Raw genomic sequence first — 27,486 nt, forward strand, 5'->3', positions numbered from 1 at the left:
GAGGGGGAGGGGTGGGGTGGAGAGGGGGGAGGGGCTGAGGGCAGCGGGGAGAGCCACGAGGAAGGAGGCCCGGGCCCTGGCTGAGCAGACTGGCTACGACGTGCCGCGTGTCCTCCTCCTCCTCATCCTCATCCTACCTCGTGTGATCGTGTCCTCCTCCTCCTACCTCGTGTGATCGTGTCCTACCGACGCCGCTGCCGCTGCTGCTCACCGCCGCGGTGTCCCCGCTCTCCACGCGCTCTCTACGACTGCAGCGATGTCGGCAGGTAAAGAGTGTGGGGGTGGTGGTTGGGCAGCGCATTGAGTGAGGGCATTCAGTCCTGTGTGGGCACGTGATGCGAGAGCGTTGGGATTGAAGGGCATTCGATAAGAGCTGGGCATGCGATGAGGGCATTGGATTACGGAATTGACAAAGCAGGGCACTGGATGTTGGCATTGCATGGAATTGGGGCATTGAATGAGGGCAGCGTGCCCAGCTCTCGGATGGGGGCGATGTGGGCAGCCTACTTTATGTGCGGACCACCACAACAGCGATTCGCTGCAAGGAGGGTGGGACAATGGGGCATTTGGTGGTTTTAGGGCCCATGCCAGCCCATGCCAGCCCACGCAGGGCAAGGCTTTCGAATGGTGGGGGCATGGCATGAGATGAGACATGTGGTGAGGATGGAGGAGAGGCCGTGCCCCCCAATGTCTTGTGCTGATGCTGCTGTTGTATGGGAACATCGTGCTTGAGCAAAGTCGTGAATTCAACTGCAAAGCAAAACTGTGGGCTCGCGTGTGAAGACGTCTCGGCAAGGAATCCGTTGTGGCCGAAAAAGCAGCGCAAATCGCAGAGTTTGGGATGACGAAATGCGTGCGACGGCTTAATAACAACAACAATCTATTTTTATAAAAAAAAAGCGCCTTACATATTGAAGTATCTCAAAGCGCAGTACGCAAAAACAAACCTACGCTCACTAATATTGATACAAACTAAGCGACACGGCTGATAATAACTACTCCCACAATTTCACTAAAACGAAGGACCATGAAAAAAAGCGAATCGCAGAGCCACGGTGGTAGTCTAATCTCGACGTCAAGATTGTTTTTTTTTAAATCTTAAGTTACGGGGAAAACCCGTGGAATGAATAGGTACGTTTTAAGACGTGATTAAAATAATGGATGTAATTAGCCTCCCCGAATCTCAACGCATTTTCAGGAGCATTTGGGATGTTTGGCCAATGCCATGTCTATAATACAAGGGGCGGGGGTGAGATCCCTTATCACAATACGGAGATTTGTGCTTCGCGTGCTCTGCTGCAGGGCAATTCCACAAATTAGGCAGATAATTTGTCTAACTCGGGATCATCAAACGTGTCGACTCGACACATTCGCCAGGAACACTGTGCGGCCTTAAACTAAACATAGTTCGCGACGTTTTGGGCCATGGCCCTTCTTCATTGCGCACAAATAGAGGCTGGCGAGAGTGGATAACAAGAGTTGTTGGGAGCCGGAACAGAGCGAGAGGAAAACAGCCCAACATCTTGAGGAGCGTCGGGGTCCATTCATAATATAACCTGGTCATTAATAATATAACCTGGTCATTCATAATATAACCTGGTCATTCATAATATAACCTGGTCATCTGCAGGGGAGGATGTTACACAGCTTATTTCCTCGGAGTAAATAAAACAATAATCTGGTACTTGTGATGCTGCGTCGGTAGTGGTGATGCACAATAAAAAACAACTCAACGCGGTCGTCAATATCACTTTTACATACACGTGGGGGTATCGTTTTTTTATCTTTGTAATTTTTTAAAGTTATGGCTGATTTATGGAATAAAGCCAAGAGTTTGGCTCGTACCACGGCCACGGCCATCCCAGCATGGATGAACACGTCACCTCGTTGCTGTGCGTCCACCACAGCGCTATTTTACCAGCATTTCTCCCTTATCGAGAAAGGCGGGCACGTTATTTCCAGCAGAAATGACAGCCATAATTGCTTCACGAACCAGTTGCACTTGATGATGATACTGTGATCGCTCATCACGACCCACATGTTTTGAAGTGTCTGCAATGCAAGTCCGAGGTTGTCAAGCTTGCTCTGGTGTCACATGCGTTGTAAGCTGGAGCACACCCCGGGTAAAACATGCGGAGATGATACATTGTTTTCCCGCCAATTCGGAAATTCTGTGCGGTTTTCTAAATGATCCAGTGCCTATCAGGGCTTGGGCAGGACGCGCCATGGCTTTAAGGGACGATGACGGATGGTCAAGGCTGGAGATGGAGTGGCAGCCCAAGGACTGGAAGGAACACCTCCTGTAGGGCATCCAGCGCGGAGATGGAGTGATGGAAACATCTCGCGTGTGGGTGCTCTGATTTTTATTCCATCGCAGGGTCGTGAGCGGTGGACGGCGGTGGCTTGGAGGATGCCTTCATCCAGCAGTGGATAAACCATGGCTGATGATCCTGATATGGATGAACATGTTATATAAAATGCTGCAAGAATGATTACTTATTTGCAAGATTACGGGTGCACACACTTTAGTTCTGAACTTTACCGAAAGACCCAAAGAATATAAAAAAAACGTTCGCCTCTGATAGTGCAGTTCTATCATGTGTTTGCATTTGTTTGGGCTTGCTGAAAACAAAGCAAACAGATGCAGGAGACAAACAATTGAACCCAAAGTCTGGATCGTCTCTATCTTCTCCATCATCAAGGTTTCGTTTATTCTGCGTACGATTGCGCAACGGCGAGCACGTGTTGTGTTCATCAGGAAACCAGCGCCCCCCCCACCCCCCTTTGCGCAGACTTGTTTTCACTTTTATATTTGTCCACCATATTACCCACGATTATTTGCAGGACATCGTGTCACGCTACAAACAATACATTCGGAACTCTCGCACGGAGCAATGCCACCCATTTGTGTTTAGAGAACGGCCCGTGGAAGCGGATATGAAGGAGCTACCTCTGAGGTCCCTTGTCCTTCAAGTGAACTCTGGGCTGCACTTTCCTCCCCGCCACCCTCCTAACAGCGCAATGATCGTCGCGTGAGAGTGAAACCAAATACTTTTGAACGCTCAAGTGAGTTTTCGTATAACCAAATCAAATGTGGAACCAAATCGAATGTCATGCTCTTTTGTGCTTTCATCAGTGATTGAGCTGTGACCATCGACTTGCGACACTTGAGGGACCCGGTTTAATCGCAGGCAGTGGCTTCCGAGATTTGAATCCTGGATCTCAGCTGGAACCAGCCAGTCTTCTTTCAGACTGGTCGTTATTTTTGACGTCCAAAATCCCGTTCGGCCGTGCGCGACTCTGTCACGGTTCCATAGGCGAGGGGCAAAGCCATCTCCCTGCCGGAACGAGGGTGGCAAGGCACCCATTGATGGCCTGAAGCCAGCAGTTGAAATTCCTTATTGTATGTGTGGCGGTCCGATGTGCGATGTTGTACAGTGATGACCGTTAACCCAGAGGCCGTCGTGTGTATTTATGCTTCATCTCCCCAGGCTGCTTGGCAGCGCCCGCCATCCCTCGTGAAGAGAGAATGCCTTCTCAGTGTTAACGTTTTGTCTCCGAGGGCATTCATTTTTTCACGGTCTAATCACCCTAAATACAGGGTTTCACACGCGCGCTCCTTCTCACACAAGGCTGGCTCTGTCTGGGGTTGCCAGCTCGCAGGAGATGGGAGTGCACAGATCCCAGAATCATTAGTTTCTTTGTTAATTTGCATTCTCATTGATTCCGGGCCATATCGCAGCTCCTTCCAGTGCGGTTGCTTGTACATGCACATGCGCTTGTAGGATTGTGTTATTCACACAGGTGTGTGTTTGTGGTTGTCTGCTTCCTCGTTGTGTACCTTGAGAGATGTGGACACATTCCCATCGGTGAGCTCCTCTGGCAATTGAAGCTATGTTGGCAAGATCATGTAGCTCGCATGCCCAGCCACCGCATGCCCAAGCAGCTTCAGTTTGGCCGGATAAAGGGGACTAAAAGTGTCTAGCACGGGTTAAGGAAGAGATGGGCTGCTGTGGTATAGAAGGGTGTGCAGCTGATTTGATTTGCCGATTACTGGTATCTGCGGTGTCAAGATTGGCCTCTATCAAGGAGGCTTGTGAAGGATGCTTTTGGGCATTTGTAAGCAGTTGCCCTCCAGCAACAACTGAGGCAGAGAAGCGACGCTGGCAACGAGCAGAGTGCAAGGCGGCTAAAATGTAGCAAGTTGGCACAGTGGAGAGCAGAGTTGGTGCATCTGCCAGTAAGTCAGTCAACCCATGGAACTTGTCAGCGAGCCTTTGACACTTCATGTGGCCACCAAGTGCACCTAGCACGGCACAAGCACCGTGGTGATGTCACTGCCACTTCGTGGCGAACGGCGGTTGTTGTTGTTGCGGGTGATGGAGCTTGTGGAGGAGGTCATGTGACCGGCGGACCAGTTGGGGCAAGGACTGCGGGCACGCCGCCAGCGTCGTGCTGTTCCCGGGGCCGTCCCGTCGCGAGTGTTGGTGGAGGCCACCGCACAAACTCTCCCCGCTCCTCCGCAGGCGAGAAGCTGGCCGAGGGGAAGACGAAGGCCGTGTTCGCCGTGGACGGGCAGCCCGGCAGGGTGCTCGTGCAGTCGCGCGACAGCATCACGGCGGGCAACGCGGCGCGGCGTGACCACCTCGAGGGCAAGGCGGCGCTGTCCAACCGCACCACGTCTGCCGTTTTCGCCCTGCTGAACGCCGTTGGTACGGCCTCAGCCGATTTCGCTGCTCCATCTCCGCGGCGGACGCACTATCTCGTGGGCGTGTTGACTTCCTTTGATTTCCACTCCATTGTGTTAGTCTCGATCGCCTGCCGCCATCGCATCTCATGATGGCTTGATTGACATTATTAAAAAAATTTTAACTTTTAATGTGATTTCTATAACTTGTGAAACATTCTCCTCTAAGCCATCTGTTCAACTTCGTCATGCAACTTCTGTCATGCACACCCGGCCCCCTGTCTCCTCAGTGGTGATGTTTGCGCACCACATAGGATACTCATTTAAGGCCGAGTCTACCTAGGGGCAGAGCCCAGGACAGGTTCAGACTGTCGTCGCCGATCGTTGACCGCGAGCGGGAATCAAACTTGATGGCACGGCGCGCTAACCCCACCGCGTGTGTCTGCGGCGGCGCCCGTGGCGCAGGGATCCGCACGGCGTTCGTGGAGGCGCAGGGCAAGACGGCGTTCTTGGCCGAGCGCTGCGACATGGTGCCCATCGAGTGGGTGTGCCGGCGCGTGGCCACGGGCTCCTTCCTCAAGCGCAACCCGGGGGTCGCCGAGGGGCTCCGCTTCGCCTCCCCAAAGCTGGAGATCTTCTTCAAGGTGACGCTCGCCGACTCTCTTCGCCGCCGCCTGCAACGTTAACCGACTCGATCGCTCGCTCGCGAGCCTGATGGACTGTTCAATTCAAACCCCTCTTCCCCTGCTTGCTCTCTCTCTCCCCCCCCCCCCTCTCATCTCCTCTCTCCCTTCTCACCTCTCGTCTCGCCAATTTTCGCTGCCTTCTCACCCTCTCATCTCCTCCCTCCCCTCGCCCCTCTCATCTCCCCTCTCCCGTGAAAACCCGCCAGGACGACGCCAACAACGACCCGCAGTGGTCGGAGGAGCAGCTCGTGGCGGCGAAGCTTGCCCCGGCCGGCCGCCTCATCGGGCCGCACGAGGTGGCCGTGATGGCGCGCACCACGCAGGCCGTCTTCGAGATCCTCGAGCGGGCGTGGGCCACGCAGGTGTGCACGCTCGTCGACATGAAGGTGAGTGCGCTCCGCTCGTCCATCGGTGCACCTAGCGTGGCTCGAGCACTGTGGTGACGTCGCTGCCACTTCGTGGCAAGCGGCGGTTGTGTGCGGGCGCGATTGTGGGGTCTGCGTGCGTGGTGCTCGTAGAGTTTCCGTGTGAGGATCGCCAAGAATCCGACATTGATTGAGATGAATGGGGGTTTATTGAAGATGGTGCCATCCAAGGCATGCTGGAGCTTCCTGTTTGTTTGCGGTCTGTAAAACACCTTTTCCCTGATATAATTGTTGTTTAAAATATCGGTGAGCACACTGAACTTGCAATCGAGTGGTCGCCGGTTTTATTCCGTCTCCTGGTACGGAAGTTTAAACAATGGGGGGGCACGAGTGGAGGTGCGGGGGTGACTCGCGGTTGCCCGCAGGTGGAGTTCGGGGTGAGCGTGACGACGAAGGAGATCCTGCTCGCCGACGTCATCGACAACGACTCGTGGAGGCTGTGGCCGGCGGGCGACCGCGCGCAGCAGAAGGACAAGCAGGTGCCGCCCCGCATAGACGACAGTCGCCTCTTCTGTGGTTATTTCGGTCAAGTCGTGTAGATAGAACAAATATCATGACGTTTCGATCGCAACACAAGCGGTCGTCATCGGGCAAAGGAGTCCGCCTCTAAAGGCAAACTGTTACTGAAGGTTTGGGGATCAGCAGCACCAGGAGCATAAAATATGAATTGCTGCAGTCACGAAAGTTTGAAGTCAAGACGGTAACCTACTTGCTGTACCTACCGCCTCTGTGGGATCTCTCTCCGAGCCGCTGATCTTGCCGCTAGGGTGTGTGCGTGCATTTGTGCGCGTGATTGGGTGATTGGGGAGGAGCGGTGACGCAGTGGGTAGCACACTGTGCTACGGGCTCGGTGTCCCGAGTCAGAGCTCTCGGCTTGCAGACAGAGACGATTTTCCGAGCCAGTCTTAGGCCCCTCCCCTAGGTCGACTCAGCCTTAAAATGAGTAGCTGGGGTGGTATGTAAATATCTGGACTGGAGCGACCAGGCGTGGTACTGGCCACACCCCCCCCCCCGTCCATGTGCTGAGTCGGCCTTCATCGCAGGTGCTAATAGAACTTGCTCCAACAGTCTGTATGGTTTCAGAGAGGATCTTTGTCTGAATACGTGTGCATGTGTGCATTCCACAGACGTACCGAGACCTGTCTGTGGTGACCCCGGATGCCCTGCAGGTCGTCAAGAAGAACTTTGAGTGGGTGGCCGAGCGCGTGGAGGTACACGTGTGTGTGTGTACACACACACACGCGTACGTGGAGCGCTACGAGCTTGGGGAAGCTGGTGCAGGCTGGCCTTGGTGAATCTTCTTGTAACCTACTCCTCCGCTCTCTTCTCGGCCCCCCACCCCTGCTCCCACCCATCGTCCCGCTGCCGCCTGCGCCACCAGCTGCTGCACACGCCGGCCGGGGGGAGCGGTGAGGGCCGTGTGGTGGTCATCATGGGCTCGGCGTCAGACAAGCCGCACGGCGACAAGATCCTCGCCGCGTGCCAAGGCCACGGCGTGCCGTGCACCCTGCGCATCTCCTCCGCCCACAAGGGCCCCGACCAGACCCTGGACATCAAATCGTCTTACGAAGGTGACCCCCCACTCTTTCCTCGTATCTCGGTTCCGTCCTGAATATGCTCGGCGCAGTTTTGAGCGACACCCCCCTCCTGCATTGAGCCGATTCTGGTTTGTGAGAGTTCCTCGTCGATATACCGGCGAGCCGTAACAAACAACAATAATAATGAGCCCGTCGTTAAACTGCTTGAACACGCGACGATCTCGTTTGGTGTGCTGCGTCCCGTGGATGGAAGGAGACTCATCACGACATTAATTTAGCCAGAACATTACGTGGCCAAACCCGAAAAATCTATTATGAATCGGTCAGAGAGGTGGCAATGTGCGTGTATTTATTTGTCCGTATGTTCTGACCGAGCGTGGGGTGGGGGGCGATGTCGCTTGCAGCGGACGGCATCCCCACGGTGTTTGTGGCGGTGGCCGGGCGGAGCAACGGGCTGGGCCCCGTACTCTCGGGCAACACGGTGTCCCCCGTCATCAACTGCCCCCCGCTGTCTGCCGACTGGGGGGCCCAGGATGTGTGGTCCTCGCTCCGTCTCCCCGGAGGTACGCTGCCTCCCCCCCACCCAGCCACCCCCCCTTCTCCCCCAGAAAAGTCGCTGTTATCCTTGGCCGGCACCGGTTCGCTGCCGTGGCGTTATTGGACGTGTTGGGTGTTGTTATAGCCAGTGCTGTGTGGTTGGTGATGGTCATACCAGCGCTGCATAGTCGTTGCTCGGGCGAGATATGACACCACTCGTCGTGCTGTGTTTGTGAACCCCAATGATAATTATGGAAATTACATCGTTTTACCCTAGGCAGCCTTCTTGAATCAAAAGCGACCTTTTCTTACATATCCAAAAAGGGTTTGGATATTTAAGATATATCCAAAAGGGTTTTGAATTAAAACCGGTTTATATCTCACAAATGTAAAATATGTGAACATCCTAAGGGGGTTCACAAACGTTTTCTTCGCACTGTATGTTAGTGCTGCTGGTGTTGTGCGATCGTCCTCCTCGGGTTATGCGTTGGGACTGCTAGCGCTCTATGACGGTGCTGCTGGCACGGTGCGACGGGCGACGTTATGATAAATACATCGACGGCACGACAATAATCGCGCCGGTCACTCGCGAGTTCTGAGCCGCTGCCGTCGTAGCGCTAATGCCCCCGGCTCCGTGCGCCGCTACGACCACCCCCCGCCCCTCCTGCAGGTCTCGGGTGCAGCACCGTCCTGTCCCCGGAGGCGGCCGCCCTGTGCGCCGCTCAGATGCTGGCGCTGAGTGACCACCTCGTGTGGTGCCGCTTGCGCGCTCAGCAACTCGGCACCTGGATCGGGCTCCTCGACTCGGACCGCAAGGTGCAGGACAAGGGCTCCAAGGAAGTGTAGGTGCCTGGTGAAGTGTGGGCGTCTGGCTCGGCGCTGGCTCGACCTTCGGTTGCTTCCCCCCCCCCTCCCCCCCCCCCCGGCGGTTTTCTACGAACGATGAGCCGATTCCTCGCGCTCACGGTGCAGACGCGTCAGGTCGTGTGCGTGCGCGCGGATCGATTTCGTTTGCCGGTTGGTTCACACGTGACCACTTGCACCGACTAGAGGCGCTACATTCACAAGTGTTCAAGAATCGGTCTGTTAATTGAACCGATTTCCCACCCCCCCCCCCCCCGAATTGCGAATCATGACAGTTCATTGAATTGGTGGGGGGCAGCGATGACTGATTGCATACTGAGCGTCGAGTGCTCGATTCTCATGCACAATAAAATTTGGAAATAAGCACGTCCCTGCCATTCCAAAAAAGGCCAGCTGTACTTGCATCCAAAGTCATGTGCTTGTCGCAAAAGTTGTCCATAACCTTCCCCCACCAGTGAAAGTCAGCACGCGTTGATTATGCAATAACCAGCACTGTGCTTATATAAGGTGTGCTATATTTCAACTTCTACTGTACGCGGTGGCTATAGCGTCTATGCTCGCAGTAAACGTAAAAAAAACTGTATTGTATAACATTTGATTGACGATTCGAATCGCGATGGGGTGGAATCGCTTTACAACAGGCCGAGAGGGTTTAATGCGGCGGCGGCGTTGTTTGTTGTTCTTTGTTACGGTTTGTTAGCGTTATCTCGTCGGGCTCGTTGGACACTGCCATTTCGATCGACGCCGGGCGTCTCGCCGCTCAAGTCTGTGCGCGAATCCAGCACCGACAACGCGACGAATCGATGTTAAGCGCAATTTGCTTTTTTGGCCACTGCCACTGCCAGCGCCGAGCACGATCATTAAACGCAGCTAAAAAAAAAACCACCCATCTCGTCCCCTTTTTTTTGTGAGTCCCGGCATCCTGCAGCTGCCACCGCCGCTACCGCTGATGGGGCCCCGGTGGTGGCGGGGCACATGGGTGGTGGGTGTGGCCAGGGGAAGGTGGGAAAAGGGGCAGTGGCCTCCACCACTTCCAGAAATGTAAGGACGGACGTTGAATAAACGCGCTGCTGACCACTTGTGATTTTTGTTGTAAATGTGACATTGTACAGCTGTGTGTGTGTGGTTTTGTTTGCGTGCTCTGAAGAAGGGCCCACTGCCCGTTTTGAAGGGTGTGCAGCGTTGTTGATGAACGCGTCGAGGGTTTTTGTTCGTTCCTGCGGAGCACAATCCCCGCTACGCTCAATCCCCACTACGCAGTGTGGAACGGAGCACGCGGACAAGCGACGCGGTTCGAGTGTTTGCTTTATTTAAATTAACAAAGTTCACAATACAAAAAGCCAGAGAAACAAACAGGACGGACTGGAATCTGCACTCGGGCGCCATGCGAGTGTTAGCGGCGTCGGTCTGCGCTGGCCGTCAGCGCCGGCGTGCCGAGGGTTCAGTTCGCGGGGGGCTGCCTAGGACCTCCTGCCCATTCCCTTGACCCCTCCTCTGGTGGCCCTATCCCCTTACCCGGTCCTACCCCCCCCCCCTCCTCATCCCACCCGGTGTGGTATACGTGACACCGCCGGTCGAACCCTCGTGGCAAAACCGGCATTGACAAACCGCCAGGATATTAAAACATCGCACGTAAACGGCCACGGCACACCTCCGCAAATTTTTTGTTTTTACATCAAACCAGAAATATCAATGTACGCAGCATAACGTATTCTCTTTTGAGTGCGGTATATAAATAGATTGCAACCTTTACAGGAAGCACGGAGAAGCAGCAGCGGCGGCACCACAGGGCGCAGCGCCGATTGCAGCCGCGAGCCGGGCCGCGCCGGTCGCGCGCGTGAACGCAGCTGTGCCAGGCCACGCCGGGCCAAGCCACGCCGGGCCAAGCCACGGCACGTCATCGGGGGGGAAACAAGACGCGAAAAACAGCTCTGGTCATATTTACAGCGCGTAAAAGCTCTCGCTTAATTTATTCGCTCACTCGATAAACTCGCAGTTTGGTCGACAAAGTGCAGGTCACGCGACAGGTCGCGGGTTTCAACCACTCCGAGGTGGGTCGCTCGCTCACTCGTCGGCTGGAGATGCCAGCGGCCACCGCGCATTCCGGCGAATGCGACGCTGTGCCGTGGAGGTTTGGCGCTCGACGTGTCCCACACTCCCTGCTGTGTTTGAGCTCCCAGTGGTCGACCGCTCACCTCTGCCGGAACCTTCGCAGGTTCTGTTTTTGTATAATGCCCTTTGATCGGCAGGGTGAGGGTCCCCCCACATTGAGAAACCTCATTCTTATTTTTAAGTGGGCCACGTAGGCCATAATCTCATGCTCCCTCCTCTCCCATCTTCACCCTCCTGTGTCTGAGAGAAGTTTTTTCTCTGCAGCCGTTGGTCGTGGCCAAGCATCGTCTGGGTAAAGCTGCACACTGTTTTGACCCTTGATCTCAAAAGCAAACAATCTCAGCGGCCAGCGCAGAGCCCCGAGGCTGCGTGAGGACCGGAGGCTTGACGCGGGAGCTTTGGTTTCGTATGCTCACCTCATCACGAGGTCTTACATCATATTCATCATCATAAACAACATCTTTATTTTCTTTGGGTCTTTCAGTAATGTCACATAACCTATCTACGTGACTTTACCGAAAGACGCAAAGAATATGAATTCCTGCAGTCACGAAAGCTTTAAGTCAACAACATCTTTGTCATCGTCAGGAGTTGCACATATAGAAGTAGTTGATTTTTTTTAATGCCCAGTTGCGTTTGTGTCCTGCTGCGATGGCGTGGAACAAGACGTTTGGAACTCTCAGCGAAGCAGTGCACCACTTTGTGTTAGAATGGCCTTGGAATTTAGTGGTACGGAACTACCGATGGAGACCTTAATTTTACAGACATTCTTCATCCACACGAGGCCACGCTCTTTGTATATACATATACCCTGAAAACAAGTGTTATACGGGAAGTCAATCCAACAGATATATATATTTTTAATTCCGAGCTGATGTTTTTGTTTGTGCGTTGCTCATCGGGGCCTGCTAAAACTCAAGGACCCGGTCTGAAGACTGGATTAGAGACGAGGCGATCCACCCTATCCCTGTGATGGACGCATGCGACAGGGTCTGTAATGGCTTCCATTTGGCGTTTAGCAACGCGTGGATTACATTTGATTTAAAATCGATTGCTCTGCTTCCCCACAAAACACAGTAAAATCACGTGCTCGAGGGTCCCTTGCATTTCCACGCACACGCCGATTATCATTCTCGTATGTAGCTCTTCCGGCCACAAGATGCGCTCCCATCCAAGTTATCGAATCGCGGGGGGGTGGAGTCGTTTCCGCGTGTTTGTAAGGATTGATAACGACCACCCGAATCGATTCTCGCAGGCACCTCACACGCAAAAAACCATCTGAATCGACGGAGCGCTAAATCGCTGCTGTCGGGGGCACCTATTGGCCGACTCGCCTGCTAGGTCCAAAAATTGTGGGGGGCACATGCCCCCCCCCCCAAACCCCAGCTATCTGCGTTCCCATGCCACCTGCTGCCCGCAAAATGCAGCCTGTGCTCCCTTTCATTGTTGCGTTCTCACCGTTGTGATTGTGTGTTAAGCGTGACGGAGATTGGTTGTGGCTTATGAATGGGCCTGGTGGAAGGAAAATTTGCAGACAGCTGGCTGTAAAAAAAAATATATATATATGGTCAAGAACTTTTGAAAAGAAAACCCCCGTGTTTTTTTTCAAAGTTATAATCGGATCAGAACGGTGGTTACTGCCCCCCCACCCACTTCCTCCATCACGGCCAGGAGCGTGTCGCGTTCACGGGCGGCCGTCTGCGAGGAGGACACGGTCAGTCGTCCCTGTTGGAGCGACAGCCGAAACAAAGCACCCGATGCTAGCTCACTCGGGGATCTCAGCTTTCCGTGTCGCCCTTCGTCACCACGGCGGACGCACGCGGGAAGCGGTGGATTCTCGGCTGCCAGTTGATTTGTCATGGTTTAAAGCCAATATGGGTTGGGGGGGTGTGCCCTTGAAAAACTAACCCACAAAAGCTCCTTGTTCGCCAAGTCAGATGTTGTTGAGTGGGTGGATTTAGAAGATTAAGCCGTCTGTGGGGAGATGGCACAACAATTAAAACCATCATGCTAGGGGATGGGTTCATCATCATCATCAGTCTTGATCTTTCCACTGCCCCTGACACACAAGCTGATATCATGGCCGCTCCATCTCTGCGATGGATGCACGCTCGGGCGTTGTTCGATCCTCCGGAATAACTTGAGGTTTTTTTAAACGAGGGTAAACACATTTTTTCGTCGACCAAAACAGTGTGGGCGTTTTGGTCGAGTTTGGATGCGGCAGCGTGCGCGTTTTGTTAGCGAGAGCTGGCAGCGTCCATTTCTCGGTGGAGGCATCAGCAGCTTCCGTTCTCCGCTCCGTTTAAAGCGAGTCGATCGTCCGTGACCCGCTCCGCCGTTCAATGATGGCGGCGGCGGCGGCAGCAACAGCAGCAGAGGACTGGACAGACGTCGAGAAAGGAAGACGACTCTCGACCGAGCCGGTGGGGGGCAGCGGCGATGGGGCTCCTCGCAGAGCGGCTCCGACCTCCAAGCCGGTTTAAGGGCTGAGTCGGAGGCCACGTTGGTTGCTTGTTTTTTTATGGGGCGCTGGCGGTGGTGACCTTGAGCCGGGTCGGGGGCTGCCACGACCTCGGTCACAGTTGTCGGCGATGGCGGCTGCGGCGACTAGGTGAGATGGGCGGATTGCTGCGGGGGGGTGGGGGGCTCGGGGGGTGGCTCGGGCTTGGCGGTTGCGGGGCCGTCGAGACGGGTCAGCGGGAGCGGCCGGACACGTACGCGAGCACCCGGCTGAGCGCACGCAGGCGGTCGTGCAGCGACGTCATGGCAAGCACCTTGAGCTGTGCCTGCCCGTCCAGCGGCAGCACGGCGAGGAGCCACCAGCACCAGGCGGGGCCGTCGACGCTCGCCTGTGGCGCGGAGGGAGTGAGCGGACGCGGACGTTAGTTCGGTGACCGGCGTGGTGTGGGGAGAAACCGCCGCAAACCCCACTCCCGCCTTACTTGATCCCCCGCGGTGACGCCCCAGAAAAAAATATAAAAAGCCGACAGCTGGCGACGCCCCCCCACGCAGTCGAATTGATGTATGGCAGGAAGCGCTCGTAACATTACATAACGGGCAAACTTTATAATTCGTAAAGTTTATGGAGGTGTGAGTCGCCAGATTTGGCAGGCGCCAGTTTTTTGTTGTTGCACACTCTTGGCTCGCTGCTGCGTACGCTCGGTAAGGAGAGAGATCACAGCCCCTTTGTCAACTCCACTGCTGGATGGAGGCCCACCCACTCAGTCACGTGGGTTGTTTGGCCGTACTTGAATCACGCCGGTCGGTGCCAGTTGGTGAGGGGCCAGGAACACGGAGGGGGAGCAGGAGCCAGGATATCACAAATTACTTTGATGTTGGCCACAGCCGGGAATCAAACTCGGGTTGCCTGACGGATTCAGAGCGCATTGCGCTAACCCCTCGCCGCATACACTTTGGTACTGTCTTTCTAATTTGTTACGCATATGTATTTTATTCGTTGAATGTTGCTTATCTTGCCCGGGTGGTTCAGTGGTTAGCACGCTTGGCTCGCAATGTGACGTTTTGGAAGTTCAAATCCCGGTCAAGGCACCGGGCAAATCGCCGGCAAAGACAAAACGAGAAACACTTTGTGAGAAGGCAACGGTCGGCTACTTTATGGACTGTGGATGGACTTCCACTGCCATGGGAATGTGGAATGTGCACCGCTGACTCAGACTTTAAACACGGCCCTCGCCCTTTATTTCCCAAACACGAGACCGCTTTGGGTTGCTTTCTTATTTAACGCTCGCGCACGCACATTCACGTGTGTGTGCACACACACACACGGTGGTGCAGCGGTTAGCGCACAGTGCCATGAACCTCGTGATCAGGGTTCGATTTCGGCTCGCAGTGGCGAATAGGCCGGTAACTGGTGTGGGTGTGTAAACATCAGCGGTCATCGTTCAAGGGAGACAAAGGCATCTGGGCGTGGCACTTGTTACCCACCCGGCTCTTATGTATGTGTGTTGAACTTCTTTTGCGCCGTACGTAGCCAACCGTGCCTTATCGGAGGAGCGAATAATAGGTGCTCGCTAACAGCACCTGTCCCAAGAGCCTGTTAATGCTCTAGGAGGTGGGAAATCTCGTGCGCACGTGGAAAATCTCCACTGGCCAAGCGGACCGAGCGACGCTCCAGTCCCGAGTGGACGGCGGAGGAGCGCCGTGGCCGAGCGCCGGCCGCCGGGACGCCGTTGGCTCTTGGCCGCACGGAACGATCTTTCGGGGTGATTCATTGCAACCGCACGATGATGTAACGTGTTCCCAGTTGGCATCGAGATAACGTGTTTATCAGTGCCAGCAAACGTGCTGAGTGGCGGGCCGAGTAGTGAGGGGGAGGTGGTGTGAGCGGTGAGACACGGCTAGAGGGGGATGAGCGGTGGCGCGAGTGGTGGGGCGAGTGGTGGAACACGTCGCCGGGTGAGCGAATGGACGAGCGGTGAGGCGAGTGGCACGGCGGGCCTCTGCTCGGCCCTCACCTGCAGGTCGGCCTCCTTGGCGGGCAGCGTGCCGAAGTGCAGCAGCACTTGGCTGCGTAGGCGGCTGCGCAGGGAGCCGAACCATGCGGCCGCCTGCACGTACACCTCCTCGTGCAGCGCCTGCAGCTCCGTGTACGCTTCCTCCTCCTCCACCTGCGCCCGAGACATGGGTCGGCCGTTAGCCGCGCCGGCCACGAGCTCCCCCACCGCGTAGCGCCGGCCGGCGTTGCCCCACGGCGATGAGCGGCGTCAACGCGACCGCCATTGCCGCCGCTTCGCCCCGTGGCGGCGATTAATTCACCTCTGGTTTGACGGTGAAAAATGGACGGTCACGCCCAGGGCTTAATATGTCGACGAAAAATATTCTCGCGGGTCGCTGGCAAACTGGGGTAAGCGGCGCGCGCGCGAAGAGGAAGGCGCGTCCATAGAGCGATAGGTACGCTGGGTGCTGCGAGCCGGGTGCGGCAGCATGCGGCGGCGGCGTTGCCAACTCCTTCAAGCAGAAAGTATCCCGTGGGGGCGTCAAGGAGGAGTCACCAACCCTCGCTGGACTACTCTGCCCGGCACGCGCCGCCACGGCGTAGGTGGCCGGTGGACTAAGCGGCCGCAGCCATCGCGAGGGCTATGCTTCGGCGTGATGATGTCGGGCGCGGAAAGATTCTCTGTCCGCGACACGGAGGGACCCGGCGGGAGTTAAACTCCCACTTCGGAGCGTCGGCAGCGCAAGCTTCTTTGATCGATGTCACCCATCGTAGAGGCCGCGTCATCTCTCAGTCGCCGCCGCCGCCAAACAAAGAAGATTGGATTCGTTTCTGCATAGCAAAGGCGTGTGTTTGGTTCTGTTTGTAACTTCGTAATCTGCGTTAATTATGCAATATAATCTCGGGATTAATTTTCTCGTCTGACGATGTGTGTGGTGAAGGGGCAGGGTGGGGGGCAGACCAGTCTAGAGCCAAGACTTCTTACTCCCTCCTCCCCCATGACAGCCCCCACCGCCCCCAACCCATGAACCCACCTCCATCACCTCCCTCTTACCCCCACCCACCCTCTCGAGCCATCGTTGACAGCCGTGGCATGGCCCTAGCATCTCCATAGCACCCCCCCCACACCCGGCAGGCGCAGGTGCAGTTGTGATTCACAGCCTCACAGAGCTTTGCAATTAGTGGGCTGCAGCCACTCGTGAAATACATGAAAAGCACAAAACAATGCAACTACATCTGCGTCTGATGGTGCCCCCCCTCCCACTGACCACCTGCTGCCAGTTCATGGCGAGGGTTTTAGGGCCCGGCGGTGGTTTATGGGAAGGCGACGTTTTAAAAGCAGCCGGAAGGGCTCAATGCGGGAGGGTTTTTTTTACGTGGATTTGAGCTCGAATGGACTCAGAAGCCATCATCTGTTTACGGTCCCAAGACAGCGGTGGGAACTCTGAGTACGTAACCATGGGACAACCCTCTGCTGATGTCCCGCAAAGTGGCACTAAATGTTATCGACCGCAGAGGGATGCAGTCCGGTGGCGACGTCACGTGACATGCAAGGCACGCTGGGAGGAACCGATCCTTTGGTCACGATCGCACCGTTTGCTGCCTGTGAACCACCTGTTGCCTGCGTGCGTCGCTGCTATTATCATTGCTGTTGTTATAACTCTGAATCGAGCCCACACGCACTTGCGTGCCCGATGTTGCGTTTCTCCGTCCGGATCTCCCGGCGCTCACCTTGACGTCCTCCAGGTACTCGATGTTGGCCGTGTTGTAGCCGTCGCGATGGCTTCGCTGCACGACGCGGAACCGCCGCTCGCCCACCGTGTACACCACCGAGCGCCCGTCCGGCATGAGCTGCGCGCTCTGGACGCCCAGCATGCAGCCAAACTCGGCGAAGCTGCAACCGCAATGCGGGATACAGAGAACCGGGGATCAGCGACCGAGGACCGGGGATCAGGGGGCCACGGGAAGGCGAGACACCCGATCTCTGCGCAAAACTTACTTCTGGAAAATAATAACACTCATGAATTATGAACGTGATGCCAACGATGTGATTAGCACGGTTGGCTACGCGCGTCACGAAGTTCGACACGCGCACATTGTGGTGACGGCAACAACGCGATGACGACTATAGCAATGGCTATGATGATGATGATGATGACAGAGACGGTGGCAACAATTTGTCGACGACGTTTCCGGCAACGCAGCACCGGTGACGGCCGCGCCGCAGCCGCCAACGCGCAACTCACCCGCTGGCGTTGCCCAGGCACATGCCGAATCGCCGCGTGCCGGTCTCCAGGCAGCGCCGCACCATGAGGCGGTAGCGCGGCTCGAAGACGTGCAGCGGACAGGGCAGCGACGGAAACGCCACGGTGCACACGAACACCGGCACGTCCTGCGTGAAGCTGCGTCACCGCACCACACCACCCGGTTAGTATTGGACGAGGTCGCGGTGCAGCCCTGCGCTGTTTGCTGGTGCGCGTCTCCGTGTTGGCGGAAAGGGGCCTTCACCAGAGGGAGCTCTGGAGGGTGTTTCTGGGTCTACTCTTCCACGCCGAACGGACGTTGTCGTCTTGGAGAGAGGTGGGAGTTGCCACGTTTTACCCCACCGCGGGCAAACTGGCCTCAACGGAGACCAACTGTGGTGTTGCCCATTTATGCGGCCGAGTGGACGGAGGCACCAAAGGGGAATTTAAAAATCTCGGAGCCAGCGTTTCGGCTGCCGCGCCGGGAGGTGGCGTCGGACCGGGTTAGTCTGCATGAAGTGGAAATAATCGATTGCTCGTGCGCAGGGTTCTACGCGTGTGGATCATGCACCTGACGATCGATTCTCATCGTGTTGTTACGCGCACGAGGAAGCACAACGGAATATTTAACGTCTCGTACAAACTCCTACGTAGAGAGGTGCCCAAGTCGTGAATCGAACCCTTTTTTCCGCCACTACGCTCCTGCCACCCGTTCACCCAATCTCATCGTAAGCTCAAGATAACAAAGACAAAGATCCCCTGTATAGCTTTCAACAGACCGTCGGATCAAAGGCTGTTAGCGAGCACCTATGAAGGCCGGCACGGCGCACGAGGTTGTGGGTGGCCAGCACCACACCCGGTATAACACATCAACAACAACCGCCATTCGCCACCAAGTGGCAGTGACGCCACACTTGTGCCAGGCTATGTACACGTTGAGGCCACGTGAATTGTCGACTGCCCGCTGGCAGGAGGTCACGGGGCAGACCCAGGTGCCAAGGGTCGATTGACTGAGATGACTGGCTGATGCACCACTTGTGCCCCCGACTGTGCCAACTGGCTGCGCTTTAGTCATCCGGCGCTCCGCTCGTTGTTGTGAGCTTCGCTCCTCCCCCCTCCGTTGTTGTACCACATCACTCCATCTCTTGTCTAGCCCGTGCCGTGCCCGTTTAGCCCCCTCGTACCGGCCGAACAAAAGCTGTTTAGGCATGCGGTGGCTGGGCATGCGGGCTACATGACCCAGCCAACGCAGCTTTGCCTGCCGGAGGACCTCATCGATGGAATTTTTTCCAGATCTTTCAAGAATATGTGAACTCCTCACACAATCCAGCCTGGTTAAACCCAAGATAGATTGTAGGCAGGCCAGCTTAAATATTTCTAACCGGCAAATATGTTCCATTAGGGGGGTCCACGTTTCGCAAGCGTAGAGAAGGGAGGGAATGACTGTGGCCGAGAAGACCTGAAGCTTCATGCAGGGCAACAGACCAGGTAGCTTTTCTCGTTTGCAACTTTCATCAACTAGCTGAGACCATGCCACTGGCCTTGCCTGCATCCCTCCACGGATGTTCGTCTTCGGTGGGGGCATAAGTAACCACGACCACCCCTCCTCGCCTATGGTTGATGGGAAGGCGAGCTCAAAGTAGCCTGGGGCTTCCAGCTTCCCACACCTCACCGCCACGCTTCCATGCCCCCTTCATTCTTTTGTTCAAAAGAAGAGCCACTCCCTGTTGTTTTTGCAGTCTCCGACCCCGAGTAGAGGACTGTCTACCTCTCATGGTGGCAAGAGCCAGAGCTGGTCCACCAGACCTGAATACCACAGAGATCCAGACGGTACCGGTCCAGCTCCTGACAGAGGAGTGGCAGCCTCTCCTCCGCAGTGAGCGTTCGAACATTCCACGTGGCCATCCAAAGTGGCCTTTTGTTGTTTCTGGAGGAGCCCCGAGGGTAAGGATTCAGTCTCCTGGCTCTGCCAAATGGGGCTTGGCCAGCAGACGTCATAGACGCCTGTCCCCCTGAGGCCTCCGGCACAAGCTTAATACGTTTTTTGCATCGTAGTTTAGTGGTAGTTTATTGAAGGTGGAGGAGTTACCAGCCCCTCGCACCCGTCCAGAGCCCCCATTTGGTCGCTGTGGTGGCTACAAACGCCATGAAGGGAAAAGCAAATCTAAGTTGGCCCTCCCCCCACGGCACTGCCCACCACAGCATTGCCGTCCGGCACACACACACACACATCACTTTACAGAATGGCTGGCAAGTTAGTTATATAACTATCTGGCAAAAATTGTTACCAGGTCTCATTTGCGCTTTGCAAAACCCCAATGTGATGAATGATTCTGTGACGAGAGCTGTTACGCCGAGGGTGATGGCACATGCTTTCATAAGGGGGTGTTATACAATGTGTCACAAGGGCAGGTTTTCAGAACAGTGACATAATACGCACAGCGATGGCAGCCACCCAGAGTGGTTGTTAACGGCGGTGGGGAGCGATAGCGTGGCCTCACAACGAGCAACGCAAAGAGCAGCGCAGTGCTCTTGCCTGGGGGCGAGTAAGGAATGATTGTCACGTGGCTGAGACAAACACGGACTTACAAAGAGACCCATAGTCCTGCATTGATACCCATAGATCTGCAAAGAGTCCCACGGACTTACATAGAGACCTTATAAAGATTATGATGACGAACATGGAGAGTGCCAGGGTGGAGCCTTCGAGGTGGTTCGAAGCGGTGAGCCTGGATGTGAAGGAAATGTGGAGTGGACGTGCGGATGATGGCCACTGGGCAGGAACGAACAGAGAAAGCCGAGTGGGGAGGCGGATGCCACACGAGGGACGACGGTCACGCCTGGAGGAGGAGGAGCGGGAGGAGCGGGAGGTGCGTGGAGGTCGTGACCTCACCTGGACATCTCGGCGATCTCGTCGAGGTGGGCGCTGCGTCGCTCGGCGAGCGCCTCGGCCATGTAGCGAGCGGCGAGCTCCTCGAGCAGGTGGGAAGCGCTGTAGCGCTGCAGCGCCAGGTACTGTGCACACACACACACAGACACACGCAGACACACACAGACACACACAGACACACACACACACACAGACACACACACGCGTGAGCGTCACGTACACCAACCTGCGAGTCACAAACCAGGATCGCAAGTGCAGTGAGATGACGATCCTCAGCCCGGTTACCAATTACTGCAGTAAAAAAGTTCCAACCATTCTTAATCCACCAGCGGATCGAAGGCCTCCCAATACGAATCCACGGCCAGCGGATGTAGGGGGGCGACACAGAGGGACGAGGGGGACGAGGGAGGCGGGGCATGACGTCACGCGGGGTGGGGGCGGTGCGCACCTGTGCGAGCGTCTCCTTGCAGAGCGGGCAGCGCGGGTTGTGGTCGAGGCAGCGCTCGAGGCAGCGCAGGCAGAACGAGTGGCCGCACGGGGTCGTCACCGGCTCGTACAGCAGCCTGCGCGACGAGCACGACGGGGGGCCGGGCAGGAAAGGTCGGGGGTTAATCGATTTAGCGGTCGGTGACACGTCGCGTCGATACACCCCAGCGCCGCCAACGCGATCGATAGCCGTCACCACGACCGGTCAAGAGAACAGTCGGTACAGCAGCAGCCACCGTGGCGGCCGACGTAACAGCTGCCGAAATGGCCGCATACGGCCACAGCCACCGCGACGGTCGGTACAGCAGCCGCGGCGCCCGCTGTCGCAACGCGCCGTGGCAACAGGCGTCACGACAGCGTCCAGGGCATACGCGCCACGGCGTACGGGTACGCGTATCCGCGCCGCAACGCAGCTTGCGTCGCCGCGTGCGCCTGTGCGATCAACTAATTACTCAACGGGCATCGTCCAAAGCGATCATCGCCCCCACCCCCTGAATCCGAAAACCTGGCAGGACCCTCCTGCTAACGATGTGGACCATTTACGAGTTCCCCCTCTGCGTCCTTCCCATTTACAGTCCTGGTTTACGCGGTGATGGTTCGGCGGCGGTCGTGGTTACGCACCTCATGCACAGCGAGCACTCCATGTCCGTGGGGTCGATGAGAGCCGGGGGGACGGCGCTGAGCGCCGGCGATGTTCCCCACTCGCTCGCCGAGTCTGCCGGGAACAAGAGCGAACGCGTCAAAGGTCGCCCGTGTGCCGTCGCCCACGGCCAGTTGTTGGCCGCAAGCGGTCGCCGGGTTAGTGGCGCAGGGCGCCAACCACCGCGCCGTCGCAGCCCACCAGCACGCGGCACGCGTGTACCCGGCGCGGCAATGCCGACGTGACGCCGACCCTCCCCCGCTACACACCTTCCCTCCAGTTAAAGTCGCACGCCCACCCAGCACCCACCCACGGCCACCGGGGGGGGGGGGGGGGCCTAAGCGGCTTGAACCGCAGCAGCGGTCGGCATGTTGCCGATTTTCCAGCGTCTCCCTTGCTCCCAATTAAATTGTAGGACGCGGGAAAACAGAGCGACGCACGGGCCACTCGACTCTGGACGGCTACGACGCCGCCGCCACCCCCCCCCGCCCCCCCCGGTCTACGATGCAGCGCGGTGCGCGTGACGAGCGCAACCCCGTCCCACCATCGTGCGGTGCAGTACCGCGCGAGCGTGGTGTACGTGCACGCAAGGGTTTCTTTAGTGGCTGCGATCCAACGCGTTGCCGTGTGCCAGGGTTGGTGGATGGCGTAGAGATTCGCGAGACTCGAAAACTGTGCCGGGTTGACGTGGTCAGCAGATGGCAGTAGAGCAAAAGTGGGTTCGAAAACCCCATCAGGTCATGCTACTTCACCAAGCCCAGCACTCATTTGGACATCGCTCACCACTGATGTTAGCCAGAGGGCTGGGTTAAAGGCACGGTGGCACGAAGCGCTGCACCACCACTCAACCCCCAAATACACGACACCATGCAACTTGCTTGAAATTAAATCATCGTTTTAATTCCGCCGCTCACCACATCGCTTCAGCAGCTTCCTGGGCCTGCCGAGCGACAGGAGAGACCTCCCAGTTCCGTCCTCCTCCTCTGGTCCCTCCTCTTCCTCCTCCACCGAGCATTTCCGCTTGAGCCTCTTCTGAAGAGGCACCTCGTCAACCAGGCTCGCTCGCCCGTCGTCCACCTCTTCCTCCTCTTCCTCCGAGCAGCCAGCTCCATCCTGCACGGGGAGAGGAAGGGAAGGACGCAAGCTATGGTCAGCTGATGTAGCCTGGGCAGGGCCATCCATAGGGGGTGTGCAGGGCCCGGGGCAAATCACACAGTGTGGGCTTCGCGACGCCTTCAAACTAAACCGGAAGTATTACGTCTGACAACGTGACGTCGAAATGCGCCCCCCCCCCCCAAGCGCGGGGCCCGGGACGGTAGCCCCGATCCGCCGTATACCCTCGGGACTCTAACCGAGGGGGTGCGGGCAGCCCGGGTGGGTCGCGGGGGGGGGTGCTCAGACTGGGCAGCTTGGAGTGGGCAGCATAGACGTGGATTGCTTGGGGGTCAGCGGTGGCTTGGAGGGTGGTGGGAGGTGATTTTTGAGGTGGGGGCGGGGGGGCAACTTGATAGGGGATGACTCGGGGTGGGAGGGCAATGGCTTGGATGTGGCGATTCAGATGGGGGCGGCTTGAATAGGTGGTTGAATAGGTGGCAACTCGGGTGGTGTGGGTGTGACTTGGATGGGAGGGCAGGGGGGCAGCTTGGAGTGGTGGGGCGAGGAGGGGTGGGGGGCCGCTTGGAGGGGCATGGCAGTCTGAGGGCAGCGCTGCACTCTTACCTCTTTCTCTGGCGCTGCTTTGCCGAGTGTCAGCTCCCCGCTGCTGCTGCTGGTGGTGGTGCTAGCCGTGGTGGTGCCGCTGGCGGTGCCGCTGGCGATGGGCGGCCGACCGAGCTCTCTCTGGAGGAAGTCGAGGGGGCTGCGCTGCAGCGCCGGGGACAGCAGCTCCGCCAGCAGCTGCACGGCGACACGCGGCGCACGCGGTCAGAGAGAGGGCACGGGGCCAGCGGGGGGAGTGGCTTCCCGAGCAGGGGCGGGGTTAGTAGAGAAGTGGGCGGGGTTAGTAGAGAAGTGGGCGGGGTTAGTAGAGAAGTGGGCGGGGTTAATAGAGAAGTGGGCGGGGTTAGTGGAGCAATGGGCGGGGTTAGTAGAGAAGTGGGCGGGGTTAGTAGAGAAGTGGGCGGGGTTAGTGGAGAAGCGGGCGGGGTTAGTGGAGAAGTGGGCGGGGTTAGTGGAGAAGTAGGTGGGGTTTGCAAGCAGTGGGCATGGCCGGCGTCAGAGAGGCCGATGATGATGTCAAGCATTTGACGCTTATGGCGGGACCCCGGGGTCCCATAAGCCCCCGGCTCTCGCATAAACTGCGTTGCAGCGTCATGTTATGTCTGTTGAAGGCGAACGACACAGCAATCTATTCCTCTCGATGAGCTCTACACGATGCGCTTGGACGACATGACAACAGAGTGATCCGCGCCAGGTGGGTCGCGGCGTTTATGTGCGCGGTGGGACGGGTTCGCCAAAAGTCAATTCATTACGATTTTGACTTCCGTTTTTTCGGGACCCCGGGGTCCCGCCATAAGGTTCGTTGCGAGATTGTTGTTAATTGTGCTCGTGCACCACTGACTAATGCAGCTGCAGCGTCACAAAATCATTTGGAATTTCATGTTATTCACGTTCTGTTCCGTTTGGTCTTGTTCTCATTGAGGTATTCCCGATGGGGTGTTTTTTCTACTTAACGCACGTGAATGTAATCCCATCGCCGATTATACATTCGAACATCTGGAGGTGTCACGCTGAGATGTGGGAGCTTTTGTCGTGAATTGTGCGACATGAATAGCGAGTATTTCAACATCTGTGGGAGCGGTGGCGCAGCGCTCGGCGCGCTGCACTGCCAAAACCCGGCGACCCGGTCGTGGGCTTCCCCTCGGTCAACTCAGTCTAAAGTGAAGTGCCTGGTGCGGTGTGACAACATCAGCAGTGGCGGCCTTAACTGGCGCTCGCTAACAGCACTTGCTCCAACAGTCTTGGCGGAACGTTCCGGCATGTCAGTAGTACCTTGTCCACGCAGGCCTTCACTTCCACACAGTTGGGCCTCAGCGCCAGGCAGTGCAGGAAGGCAGTGAGGGCATCCTCGCGCAGGCCCAGCGCCTCCTGGCTGTGGCCCTTCGTAAGGAAGCCCTGGAGGAAGGGATGGGGGTGGGGGGGCAGGCATGGTGGCACACACACACACACGTCTCTCGTTAGGATTGTGCAAACAACCTGCAGAGCAGGGCCACAGCCCCAGTGGGGATCCGGGCACCCCCAGAATTTGGCCAGCACACGTACAACCACAGTCAACACACAGAAGACATGTATCCCCTGGATAACCTTCACAGGCCTTTGAGTCAAGTGGTATTGGCGAGCACCTATTAAGGCTGGCACGGCACCACGACTGGCCACCGTTGTCTCCCCAGTGGATGTTCACTGCACTGGGTGCTGATGTAAGGCTAGGGGGAGGCCCAGGACAAGCTACTCGCCACTGATATTAGCAAACCACGACGCCACCGCTCCCCACAGATGCGCAGACACAGAGGGCCACACAGTCATTCGAGACACGCTCGGAGAACCCCCCCCCTCCCCGGGTTTCCACGTTGGACATGAATCTCCGCGTGTGCTGCAGTTGCCACCGCCGTGCCACCGCCGTGCCCCCGCTTTCTTCGACGTTTACAAACGAGTCATCGATGTACGCCGCATTCCACGAGAGCGTTTTGATGTCGGGTCGTGCCACACGCTCCGCCAGCCCCCCACTTACCCCCCTCCCAGCCGCGCCCCCCCCCCCCCCTCACTCCTCATCCCCCTAAATCTGACCACACTGAGTCGGAAACTCGGTTCGCTGTGCGGTGTCGCTACAGTACGCGGTGCGCCGTTGGCACGGTTCGCTGTGCGGTGTTTGCCCCCCCTCCCTGGCCCCCCTCCAGCCTCCTACCCCACACTGGCACCACTCGGCTCACCTGGTGCCACGTGGGCTCCAACCGACACACGTTCTCCGCGTCGAGCAGGGCGGCCTCCCAGTGGCCCGTGGCGGCGTGGCACCGCGCCCGCACGCACAGCAGCGCCGAGTCGCCGGGAGCTGCACGGCACCACACAAACACCACGCGGACACCACGCGGACACCACGCGGACACCACGCAGACACCACGCGGACACCACGCGGACACCACACGGACACCACACGGACACCACACGGACACCACCAGCAGAGACGCACCGGTGAGACAACGCGACGCCGATCCCTCTCGTGAGCAGCTTCGTTGCAGCAGCCGGCGAAAGTCCGGAACGCTGCACCGCAAATTATTAATGGCCCCCAGCCAACGCCACCTACCTCACCTCATTGCGTCCTAAACCCGTTCAAAGATTATGAAAGGAATATGGGGCACGATAATATAGGATTATTTACGTAGAGGTGTACCTTGCACTCGAGTGGTCGTGCCTTAGGCTGATAGCCCCTGCTACGCACACAGCCCGTGCAGTGGTTGTCGGGCGACGCGTCGGGAGGGGAAATGAAGCCCTGGCTCTTGTCCGCTGTACGACCGAGCCAGGCCGTGGCCGTGCCGAGCCAGCCCAACGTGGCTTAAAGATATGCCAGGTTGTTTTTTCCACTGTACCAGGACCCACGCCAGCCTTGCTATGATGCTCCGTCACTGAGTGTGTCCAACCCCCACTGATAAACAGCAGTGATCCTCAATTACTTAATGTAAGAGATTAATGACGTATATAATACAATAGATTAGATTATGAAGGAGCTAAATAGAGACCCAGGTCTGTTTTGAGAAAGTGACTTTCAGAATGTAAATATGTCTGTGGCACTTCTTTCACACCGAACGTAGCAGCCAACTGTGCTAATCGTTAAAGCAAAGTCAAAGTGGCTCTCTGCTCAACGGATACTTTATGCATTGGTGGTCGTCTCCTGTTGACAGCCCAGAGTCAGTGGTGTAAATTCCCGATTACTATGGTAAGGGCGAGTCTATCCATCGGACGATCTGTTTACTTGCTCACAAAGTAGTGCTAATTTTATATGGCACAGGAGAGAGGGATGGGCTGAGGCACCCCCCTGCCCCCCCCCCACACTCCATCACAAGCAGGATGTCAACTCATGGCCTTCCGATTGCGGGCCGTTCGCTCGACCTGCAGAAACACCTGGCCGGATCGTGATCAATTGGGGCGAGTTATAACTGAATGAAGATTACTCGGTCTCAATCTAGACCCTACAAAACAACAACAAAAACCCCAACACCTGAATTTAATCTGAACGTTTGACGGAGGAGCAAAAGCAGGAACGTTATGGAGAACGCGAATAATACATGTGTGTGATTTCATCAACATGCGTTATTCACGTAATTATTGCTGCCCAGTACCTTAAGAAAGTAAACTTTCTGCAGCAACGAGTGATTAATGACCATTCTAGGCTTCGGGTACTGATTATAATCTATTTATTCTGTACGCACAGGCCTTTGTTAATCCACTGCTAGATGAAGGGTGTCCGCAAGCCGTGCCGTTAAAACGAGTACCACCTTGTTGGGACGTCCACAATGGGTTTAGCCTATGGCCACACTCGGCCCCGCCATACGAATGTGGAATTTTCACCATCCAATGTCTCAATTATAATTTTGAGCGCGAGGATATTTTATTTGTAACACTGACGCTGTTGTTGCTGCTCTCGTTGCTCCTGAAGTCCGCGATAATTACGAAAACGCGGGTGAGAATTTTACGGGAAATATTAAAAAAGTGTGTCAGATTTCCAAGGTGGCGAGCGGCGAACAGGAACCTCGCTGTGTGCGCTCGTGACGGCATTGCACGGTGGCGCGACACCGCCGCACAACATCCACCGCCACCACCGCCGCATCATGCCAATCGGTTTATTTGGAGGAGGGCAGTGGGGAAGGAGAAAGAAGGATGGGATCCCGAGTCGTTCTCTCAAGGTAAACGGTGCAACAGCGATGGAAGTCC

General features: G+C 56.6%; 2 protein-coding genes across 2 annotated transcripts in view; one reads left to right on the forward strand and one right to left on the reverse strand.

Moving 5' to 3' along the window:
* Positions 1 to 22: 22 nt before the first annotated feature.
* On the forward strand, positions 23 to 9,821 carry PAICS (phosphoribosylaminoimidazole carboxylase and phosphoribosylaminoimidazolesuccinocarboxamide synthase). The gene is made up of 9 exons (XM_078863340.1): positions 23 to 266; positions 4,527 to 4,712; positions 5,153 to 5,331; positions 5,580 to 5,759; positions 6,164 to 6,277; positions 6,926 to 7,009; positions 7,180 to 7,369; positions 7,741 to 7,899; positions 8,544 to 9,821. The coding sequence occupies exons 1-9, from the start codon at positions 257 to 259 to the stop codon at positions 8,717 to 8,719; spliced, it is 1,278 nt and encodes a 425-aa protein (XP_078719466.1). The 5' UTR covers positions 23 to 256; the 3' UTR covers positions 8,720 to 9,821.
* A 205-nt stretch (positions 9,822 to 10,026) lies between these two features.
* The window catches only part of LOC144936320 (LON peptidase N-terminal domain and RING finger protein 1-like), a 30,395-nt gene continuing 12,935 nt past the window's right edge, over positions 10,027 to 27,486 (reverse strand). The window contains 11 exon segments of the mRNA XM_078863418.1: positions 10,027 to 13,698; positions 15,325 to 15,477; positions 17,037 to 17,199; positions 17,552 to 17,707; positions 20,442 to 20,563; positions 20,887 to 21,001; positions 21,546 to 21,639; positions 22,479 to 22,677; positions 23,284 to 23,460; positions 24,556 to 24,678; positions 25,491 to 25,609. Coding sequence (XP_078719544.1) covers positions 13,543 to 13,698; positions 15,325 to 15,477; positions 17,037 to 17,199; positions 17,552 to 17,707; positions 20,442 to 20,563; positions 20,887 to 21,001; positions 21,546 to 21,639; positions 22,479 to 22,677; positions 23,284 to 23,460; positions 24,556 to 24,678; positions 25,491 to 25,609 — 1,577 coding nt within the window. The 3' untranslated portion in view covers positions 10,027 to 13,542.

Source organism: Lampetra fluviatilis, chromosome 15 (assembly GCF_964198595.1).
Source record: "Lampetra fluviatilis chromosome 15, kcLamFluv1.1, whole genome shotgun sequence".
In the NCBI taxonomy this organism is placed as follows: domain Eukaryota; kingdom Metazoa; phylum Chordata; class Hyperoartia; order Petromyzontiformes; family Petromyzontidae; genus Lampetra; species Lampetra fluviatilis.